At 36.4% G+C, this 10639-nt stretch overlaps 1 protein-coding gene across 1 annotated transcript; it reads right to left on the reverse strand.

The window, feature by feature from the left end:
* Positions 1 to 517: 517 nt before the first annotated feature.
* Positions 518 to 7792, reverse strand: LOC306887790 (ferroportin; the record flags this gene model as incomplete). Its single annotated transcript, XM_079445803.1, has 8 exons — positions 518 to 789; positions 1798 to 2460; positions 3403 to 3657; positions 3955 to 4081; positions 4265 to 4380; positions 5041 to 5200; positions 5369 to 5436; positions 7690 to 7792. The coding sequence occupies 8 exons, from the start codon at positions 7790 to 7792 to the stop codon at positions 518 to 520; spliced, it is 1764 nt and encodes a 587-aa protein (XP_079301929.1).
* Positions 7793 to 10639: the final 2847 nt, after the last annotated feature.

Genomic DNA, 10639 nt, shown 5'->3' on the forward strand with positions numbered 1-10639 from the left:
AATAAGATCTATTCCCCTTACGTGCTGTAAGAAGCAGCTTTTGTCTGTTGGACGAGCGTTGTAGTTTGTGTGCCAAGTACCAATTTTCATGATTACTAAGAAATCTTGAAAAAAGAAGACATTTACTGGCGTTTTATTAAAAACTGGTTTCTGTTTAGCTGACAAATGTGAGAAGATTTACAAAAAAGGTGTTTACTTAGCTAATAATCCATGAAAACATGTTGTGTCAGCTATGTTGAGTTATGTACGTGTTGTAATAGTGTGCATTTTAAGACACTTATTAACTTCCAGGAAAGCTTGGCTCTCCAAGTTTATTATGATGGTGTTTCTTTTGACTGTTAACAGGAGGCGCTGTTTCCTGATTATGTTCACCTGAGTACTACGCTGCTGCCAAACCCTTTCTTTCTTCTGAAGAGATCACGGCGACAGCTTTTTTTCAGTGTACTGAGCTGGATACAGTGCGTTTTGTGTAAGTGAATCTTAACACATGGCACATTGCAGGGATTGAGACACATTCTCAAGAGAGATTTGTGTTGCTTGTACGTGGTTTCCTCTTGACTTTCCTGGCATACAGGAAGTACATGGTGTGTCCCGTGAAAATGAACAGGATGGAGATGATGACAAGGATGCCGAAGTGTTGTGGCTGGGGTGCAGAGATGACCATGATGAAGTGCAGCAGGTCCATCAGGTAGTTCATGGAGCTCTGGACTCCATTCACCACCCCACGCTCTGATTCACATATGGTCTCCTGCAAGAGCTGAGTCACTGTCAGGTCAAAGGACCAGAGACCTGGAAAACAACAACACTGTATATATTATTTTACACATCATGGTCATGATATAACGTGTAATATAATCAGTTAGTGTACAATTCTTACTAAATTGAGATGTTGAGTCATACCACATGACATTTTAGAACCAGAAATAATCTTGCCTTGTCATAAAAAGTTCAAACTCTCTCATACTTTGAAACTTGTTGTCATCTCTATAATAACATTTCCCTGTTTTATGAGGGAAAAAGTCAGAACTGGGAGATATAAATTCAGAATTGCCAGACATAAATTTAGAATTACAAAAATCGAATTGCGAATTTTTATTTCAATTACAAAAAACTTGCATAAGACTTTTCTTTCTCAAGGTATCTTGCAACTTTTTAGAATTTTGAGATCAAAATATACACTTCCATAAACATGACTTTGTTTTGCAGACAAAAGTTTTTAAAATATTAAGCAATGAAACAGTTTTTGTTGAAAGATTTTTCCTAAGAAATAATGAAAGCTTTTGCCCAAAATTTTTGTAAAGAATTAATTATTTTAATGAAAAAGATTACACATTAAATGTATTAAATGTAACAGTAAAAATTTGTTACCAAGATTTCTATTTCTGTTTATTTGTATTTTTATTTTTATTCTATTCACTAAAGAATGCTGAAAAAAAAAAATAATTTCCACAAAAATACAAAATAATTTAAATAAAATAAGCGGCATATCTGTTTCCAACATAGATAATAATCAGAAATGTTTCTTGAGGATAAAATCAGCATATTAGAATGATTTCTGAAGGATCATGTGACACTGAAGACTGGAGTAATGATGCTGAAGATTCAGCTTTACCATCACAGGAATTAATTACATTTTAAAAATACATTAAAATTTTTAAAAGTGCCTTAGTGAGCATAAGAGACTTCTTTGAAAATTTTTTTTTTATCATACTAGCCCTAAAATTGAAACAGTAGTGTATAAATGTTTATTTATTTATTTTTATTTTTTTATATTTTAGGACAAAGGCATCTACTCACCAACTCGAGCTGTAATGACTCCAAGGAACAGCAGGATGATGGAGACGTAAGACTCTGGTTCAGTCCCTGCTGGTGCGTTCTCAAACAGCACAGTGTTATTGGTCCAGTGAATGGAGGAACGGTCTGGCAGCAGAGGCTGGTTGTTGCCTCCACGCAGTGGGTATCCGTGTCTCTGGTGACCTCCGGTCATCCCTCCCACATCTGACGCATTCCCCATATTTAGCAGGCTGAGGTCCATGGGGCTACCGGGGGCAAACACGGAGCACAAACAAAGCAACAGGCAAGCTAGGTGCAGAGCGCTGGAAATGACCCCAGTGTTGACCAGGCCATATGCTTTGCGCAGCTTTGTGAAAAGCACAGTACCCAGAAGCCCCGCCACAGCCGACACGCCCATCAGAATGCTGAGCAGTGAGCCGCTGATGCCCTGGGTGTAGGCGTAGCCGGTGGTGATGCAGTCAAAGCCCAGCACTGTGGTGTAAAGGAATGCCAGGCCCAGGCCGGCGAAGAAAACAGGCTGTCTGTAATACGCCCACCACCCTTCCCGGCAGGTGTTGAGGAGCCCACGCAGCCGATGGAGGCACACTGGTATTCGCCTTATTTCTTGTAAATGCAGGCTGGTGCTTTCCTCTGAGATGGCAGCGGCTGGACATGCTGAGGTCCTGCCTGAACAAACCAAGATGGATTGTGGATTTGGATTATATATCAGTAATTCTATCTATCTATCTGTCTGTCTGTCTGCACTAGTCAACATTTGAAGTGGATCAAAAACTTTCTTCAAAGTTGTCCTAAAACCAAAATACGTACCATCCTGGCTTTCATCACAGGTGAATATCTATCTATCTATCTATCTATCTATCTATCTATCTATCTATCTATCTATCTATCTATCTATCTATCTATCTATCTATCTATCTATCTATCTATCTATCTATCTATCTATCTATCTATCTATCTGTTGAACGGTCTGTCTACCACTATCTATCTATCTATCTATCTATCTATCTATCTATCTATCTATCTATCTATCTATCTATCTATCTATCTATCTGTTGTTCTATCTACCATATCTGTTGTTTTGCTGTTCTTTTTGTCCGTAAGGCCTATAAACCTTCACATTTTAGGCTTTTGAATCATTTTTCATAACTTTCAAACATGAGTTTATTAATCCCACATTTAAAGTTTATCTTTTATTTTTTTGCTAAAAATTAGTAATATGAATGTCAATTCATTGTTAATTCTTCTTTCCATTTAAATTCAAACTGCATTTCATTTCAAATTCAGAAACTAAATTGGAATTTTAAAGAAAAAATCAGTTCTGAATAGCGAATAACACATTTCTACAAAGGTATATGAAAACTTCTGTAATATGCTATATCCACATCATCAGGTGTCAGTATGAGGCAATATCTGCAATATCAACTAAAATGTGCACCAAACTACTGAGTGCAACTTTAAATATATATTTTATATATCATGGGTTTGAATCTTTTATTACCTTGTGCAACTTTAAATATATATTTTATATATCATGGGTTTGAATCTTTTATTACCTTGTGCAACTTTAAATATATATTTTATATATCATGGGTTTGAATCTTTTATTACCTTGTGAGCGTTTTCTTTCTCTTTTCTTCTCTAAATAGCTTTGATGTTCCATAGCTGGTGGTTTGACGGACAGCGCTGGTACGATCCGGTAGACTCTGGAGAGGAAGATGAACTCTACAATAAGGGACACCAGATTCCATCCTAAGATGAATCCACAGCCAACCACATTAGAGGCCAGGGTCATTACCTGACCCACCGCCAGTGGAGCCAGGATGTTGGTCACCTGATCGATCCGCCTCATTGTAGCATTCATTCCTGTATCAGGAGGTAATCAAAGCTCAAAATGTTTTTTTTACAGAATATTTGAGTGTGCATTGTAGTTGCAGGCTTATTCGAGCATTGCACTGTTAGCTTAGCAACATCCTAGCATTAAACTCTGATGAAATCAGTTGAGTTTTTTCTCCTGCGTGGAGTGTTTTTTGAGAGAAGATACAGTACATGTTTATTTGCAAGTAATATACAGTAACTAATGCATTTGACTGGTAAATTTTAAAACACCCATGATTTCCAATTCACAGATTAGCAGTATGCTAACAGAAGTAAAGTCCATACCTGCGAGATGACCACGGTTGTAGCCTGTGATCACCACTATCCAATCTCTCTGGATGGCAATGGTGAGAGCTGTGCTGGCGAGGTTCGCCACATCTGCCAGGACGATCACCACCGTATAACAAACCACCTTGTGTGAGTTGTGTGATGCAATAAGTTACTATGCTATGTCATAACAGCAGGACTACTTATGTTCAGCAATGACTAGCCAGAGACAGTAGGCACATAGTGCTACTCTGAACACATAATTGCATTCTGAATTGGCATAATAATGACACATTTTTAGGGTACAAACAGTGTAAGAGGGACTTACAGTTAGCCACCCATCCCAGATTTCCTCAATCCTCTTTTTGTACGAGAACACCAACATGAGCACGATGCTGCAGACTGTTACTGAGATATTCTGAATAAATAGGGATGCGTGGGCAACTGTGGAGATGGATAGAGAGGGAATTATGATACTTAAAATAAAAAAAATTTCAATATTTTTTAGTTTATAGCCTGTTTAAGGACCTTTGTTATTATTATTATTATGATTATGATTTATAATTTATATTTTATATTATAATAATTTAGGTAGTTTATTAGTTAGTTGGGAGGAAGTTATTTTTCTCTTTTTTCATGATAATTTTCATTAATGTAGTCAGTTCAGAAGTTTGATCTTTATTTGTTTTCCATGAAGTCAACAAAGTCTGTTTAAATATCATTATTATTATTGTTGTCATTGTTATTATATTATTATTGATTTATTTTTATTATTTTTAATCTTGACCTTAAGGATTTAATATATTAAGAAAAATAGAAGTTTTTTATTATTTAAATGTCTGAATAAATCAAAGACAGTACAACAATCAATACCATGATATATAAATAGCTGACATTTTTATTAAATAATAATAAAAATTGTGAAATGTTCAATGTTGAGAATATGGAAGGTACTTAATTGTCATGTAAATTTACGCTATATTAATGCAAATAATAATAATTTAAAAAATAAATAAACCAGACATGACATATCTCTCTCTCTCTCTCTCGCTCTCTCTCTCTCTCTCTTTTTTACCATAAATGCACTACATAATGCATTTTCACCTTTGTTTCTCGGGTTGCGGTCAACCCAGTCTCCAATCAAAGCCCCTAATATGAGCACCGATCCAGCCACGACCAGTCCAAAGATGCCAGTTAACAGCAGGTTATGCCCATACAGCTCAATCAGGAAGACAGAGATGGCGAAATGCCACATGCGATCACCCTGGCACGCGAAAAGAGATGATCAGCTCAAGATATCATACCTGAGATATCATAATTCACATCTTTTGTGTGGTCCTCAAAGCATCATGAAAAAACCTGTAATAGTGTGCCAGAGCTTATGCCCCGATTACTGAGTGCCAGCATTGCAGATACGAAAACAGCTCCTTACCCACATAGATAACGCTCCGCTCACATAGATGAGGAACTTGGGGCCCTTGAGGCAGATGAGGGCTGATTCTATGAGATAAAGAGTTTTGAAAGATTTATTACTTGTATGCGCATTGGTTGTAGAATAATAGACTATTTAAAGCCAGACAGCAAGAACAAGCAGGCTCTGCAGATTTTAAGCTTCGTCTAATATAAAATAGCTGATGAATGTTCCTCTATTTTAATCACTCTATAATAAGCCTTACCTTAAAATTTAAAAGGATTGTTTAATTTTTAAACTCATTTGGGGTTTTGTTTTGTTTTATTTTACTTCCGTGGAGCACAAAAGTAAAATTTATGAAGATTTATGTTGGTCGCTGCATACAATTATGATGAATGGGGACTGAGGATTTTAGATTAGTCTCATAAACCATAGACTCAAGAACCGGATCACTCTGATTCATGAAAACCATCACTGTATTTTGTGAACGAGTTAAAGCGAATCAGACATTCACATACTTTCCTCACAAACTGTCAATAACATGAAAAGCTTGGGTGGATTTACAGTAATTAAATTTGTATCTGTTTGTAGCCCAAAACAATAATCGTATATACAGTACACAGGTGCATCTCAATAAATTAGAATGTCATGAAAGTTCATTTTTTTGTAAGTTATTTCAAAAAGTGAAACTTTCATATATTTTAGATTCATTTCATGTAACGTAGTAAATTGCAAGTTTTTTTGTTTTAATTTTGATGATTAGAGCTTAATTATAGCTCATGAAAGTCAAAAATCAGTATCTTAAAATATTAGAATATTTACATTTGAGTTTCAATAAATGACCGTCGCTACAGTATAAATTCCGGGTATCTCTTGAAACCACAATAATGGGGAAGAAAAAGAACTGGACTGTTACTCAGTGGTCCAAAGTCCTCTTTTCAGATGAAAGTAAATTTTGCATTTCATTTGGAAATCAAGGTCCCAGAGTCTGGAGGAAGAGTGGAGAGGCACAGAATCCATGTTGCTTGAAGTCCAGTGTGAAGTTTCCACAGTCAGTGATGGTTTGGGCTGCCATGTCATCTGCTGGTATTGGTCCACTGTGTTTTCTGAAGTCCACAGTCAACGCAGCCATCTAGCAGGAAATTTTAGAGCACTTCATGCTTCCTTCTGCTGACAAGCTTTATGGAGATGCTGATTTCATTTTCCAGCAGGACTTGGCACCTGCCCACACTGCCAAAAGTACCAAAAGCTGGTTCCATGACCATGGTGTTACTGTGATTGATTGGCCAGCAAACTCGTCTGACCTGAACCCCATAGAGAATCTATGGGGCATTGTCAAGAGGAAGATGAGAGACACCAGACCCAACAATGCAGATGACCTGAAGGCCGCTATCAAAGCAACCTGGGCTTCCATACCACCTCAGCAGTGCCACAAACTGATCTCCTCCATGCCACGCCGAACTGAGGCAGTAATTAAAGCAAAAAGGAGCCCCTACCAAGTATTGAGTACCTATACAGTAAATGAACATACTTTCCAGAAGGCCAACAATTCACTAAAAATGTTTTTTTTTATTGGTCTTATGAAGTATTCTAATTTGTTGAGATTGTTTGTTGAATTGGTGGGTTTTTGTTAAATGTGAGCCTAAATCATCACAATTAAAAGAACCAAAGACTTAAACTACTTCCGTCTCACAATTCACAATTTGAGTTGAATTACTGAAATAAATGAACTTTTCCACGACATTCTAATTTATTGAGATGAACCTGTAACTGTAATATCGCACTTGACTTGAATAGATCAAGCTTTTTTTCTCTCTTTTGTTTCATGAAAGAAAGTCAAGTGGTTTAAAAAGACTCGGAATGGTTATTAAATATTGACTCAAAGTTTTACATTTGTGTGAACTGTTCCTTGCATATCCTGTCAAGCAAACTGAGTGTGTAGTTATATAAGTGAAGTGACATACGGCCAAGTATGGTGACCCATACTCGGAATTTGTGCTCTGCATTTAACCCATCCAACGTGCACACACACAGCAGTGAACACACACACCGTGAACACACACCCGGAGCAGTGGGCAGCCATTTATGCTGCGGCGCCCAGGGAGCAGTTGGGGGTTCGGTGCCTTGCTCAAGGGCACCTCAGTCGTGGTATTGAGGGAGGAGAGAGCGCTGGACATTCACTCCCCCCACCTACAATCCCTGCCGGCCCGAGACTCGAACCCGCAACCTTTGGATTACGAGTCCGACTCTCTAACCATTAGGCCACGACTTAAACCACGTATTAAACCTGCCCTCTGTACACAAAGAAATATAAATAGTTTGATTTAAGTAAAGAAACATACGTGGTATATTCCTGGCTTTCATCACAGGGGAAACTCTGTCATTATCATCGTCAAACTCCACAGCAACACCACCACACTGAACCCCCTCCGTTCTGAGAGACATCCTGTGTGAACAGCATGACTGTATTAGAATCAGGTCAATAGATTGGAAATGCATAAATTTATCAAAATAAATACATAAAAAAATTGACATGGTTTTCATGCACTACAATGAGGCTTAATATATACATACATATAATTTTAATTATTTTAACATGATAATTATTAAAAATTAATTATAAACATCCTAAAATATATGCAATCATTAGTCAATAGTAAATAATGTTTAGTCATTTTTAATCATGTCACATTTTAAATGTGTATAGTTTTCTATCACATCTAATAAATACTATGTACATAGTACAATAGTAAATATTAGTAATTAATTTAGCATAATCCATGGCCATGAATTCATTTTCAGTTATTATACCCTACCATTCAAAAGTTTGGGGTCAGTAAAATTTGTAATGTTTTTCGAAAGACGTCTCTTATGCTCACCATGGCTGCATTTATTTGATTAAAAATACTGTAAAAACTAATATTAAGAAATATTAATACAATAATTTTCATCATCATTACTTCAGTCTTCAGTGTCACATGATCCTTCAGAAATCATTCTAAAATGCTAATTTGTTGCTCAAGAAACATTTTTAATTACTATTAATGTTGAAAATTTTAAAATTTCAGGAATAACGAAAGTAGGAAATTCAAAAGAACAGCTTTTATTTGAAATAGAAAGTTTCTAACATTATTTACTGTCATTTTTGTTCAATTTAATGCATCGTACTGAAAAAAACATCTTACTGACCTAAAACCTTTGCACAGTGTGTTATTAAAAAAAACAAAAAAGAGTAAAAATATATTATTGTATTACTTACAAGTATACTATGAGTTTTAATAGATGAGTATTCAAAATGTTTTTGAATAGTGCTGTCAAACGATTCATCGCGATTAATCGCATCCAGAATAAAAGTTTTTGTTTACATTTGTATATGTGTGTGTGTACTGTGTATATTTATTATGTATATATAAATACAAACACATGCATGTATATATTTAAGAAAAATATGTTGTTTATATATTAAATATATTTATATAAAATATAAGAATATAAATGTATATACATACATTATTTACATAAATACAATATTTTCAAAATATATACTGTATGTGTGTGTATTTATATATACATAATAAATATACACAGTATACATACATATTATGTAAACAAAAACTTTTATTTTAGATGTGATTAATCGCAATTAATAATTTGACAGCACTGTTTTTGAACTGTATTTTTTTTCTTTACAATATATAATCCCAATTTGAGTGAGAATTTGATTTGGAAAATGAACATGAATTTTGAGTGAAACCTGATGATCATGATTTCAAAATGAACCAAGAACCAAGAATATGTGACTGTCACATGATCAATATTACAAATTCGATTGACCTACAAATTGTACAAAATATGAAATATGATCATTTTGCATCGTAACATTTTTTAGTTATCAATTTAAAATCAAAATTTGATTCCCAGACTTTCAGTGTGACCTCAACCTTTCAGACCCCACCGTACACATAATATTAAAATACTAAAGCCAAAAAAGACAGAAAAAAAGACCTGATATTTGACTCCTCCTTTGAGTCCTCCTTGCTATGAGCGCTTGCTGTGTCTCAAGGTTGTGCTATCCATGTGTCCCAGGTAAGGATGCATGCATGCAGGCCTGAATTCCAGCAGTCGTTCTGTGAGGGGCTTGATAACATCATAGTGAACGAGGGTACCATTGTATGAAACTGCCAGAAAAGCAGAACAAGTCACAGGCTGACAAAGCCAGCCAGCATATTCCACAGCACGTGACAGCGAGGGGGACAATGTCATCGTTCACCCCCCACACCACAAAAAAAGGCCACCCTGTCACTCAAATTTCACACACACACACTCATAGTAATAAAACACTCGACATACTCATTCAACACATAATAAACATTTATGTTTGCATTTATATATGTTCGTTTTTACTGCCATGCCCTGATATGATTACATATATAAATAATGAATAATCAGTCAAAACAGGTTTTATGGCCGTCATTCACAGTGCTGTTTAAACGATGTTAATGATCATATTATGGACATCTGAACAATATCTTAACAAGATATTTGCATGCAGCACCTTGAACCCTTCAGATTAATTTATACAGTTAATCCACAGCTGGAGAATTGCAGAAAATAATTGAGTCTCGGGGTCAGAAAACCTTTTAAAAAATTGTCAAACAGCCCCTACATCACCACATGTTGTTTGTGAGAGTTTCATCCAAAAACAAACTCCAGCATATTCAGTTATCAGACACGACTGGAACTTCAAATGGGACTGGCTTCTATGGTCAGATGAAACTAAAAAATGTGCTTTTTAGCAGCAAACACTCGAGATGGGTTTGGTGAACACAGGGATAAAATGTACCCCATGTGTACAATGAAATATACTGCTGTATTTTTGATGCTGTGGGCCTATATTTCTGCTGGAGGTCCTGGACATCTTGTTTAGACACATGGTATCACATAGCGGGGAAGTCGTGGCCTAATGGTTAGAGAGTCGGCCTCGTAATCCAAAGGTTGCGGGTTCGAGTCTCGGGCCGGCAGGGATTGTAGTTGGGAGGAGTGAATGTTCAGCGCTCTCTCCACCCTCAATACCACGACTGAGATGCCCTTGAGCAAGGCACCGAACCCCAACTGCTCCACGGGCGCCGCAGCATAAATGGCTGCCCACTGCTCCGGGTGTGTGTTCACGGTGTGTGTGTGTTCACTGCTGTGTGTGTGCACGTTGGATGGGTTAAATGCAGAGCACGAATTCCGAGTATGGGTCACCATACTTGGCAATATGTCACTTCACTTCACTTCATCATGGATTCA

This window comes from Barbus barbus, assembly GCF_936440315.1.
Source record: "Barbus barbus genome assembly, chromosome: 21".
In the NCBI taxonomy this organism is placed as follows: domain Eukaryota; kingdom Metazoa; phylum Chordata; class Actinopteri; order Cypriniformes; family Cyprinidae; genus Barbus; species Barbus barbus.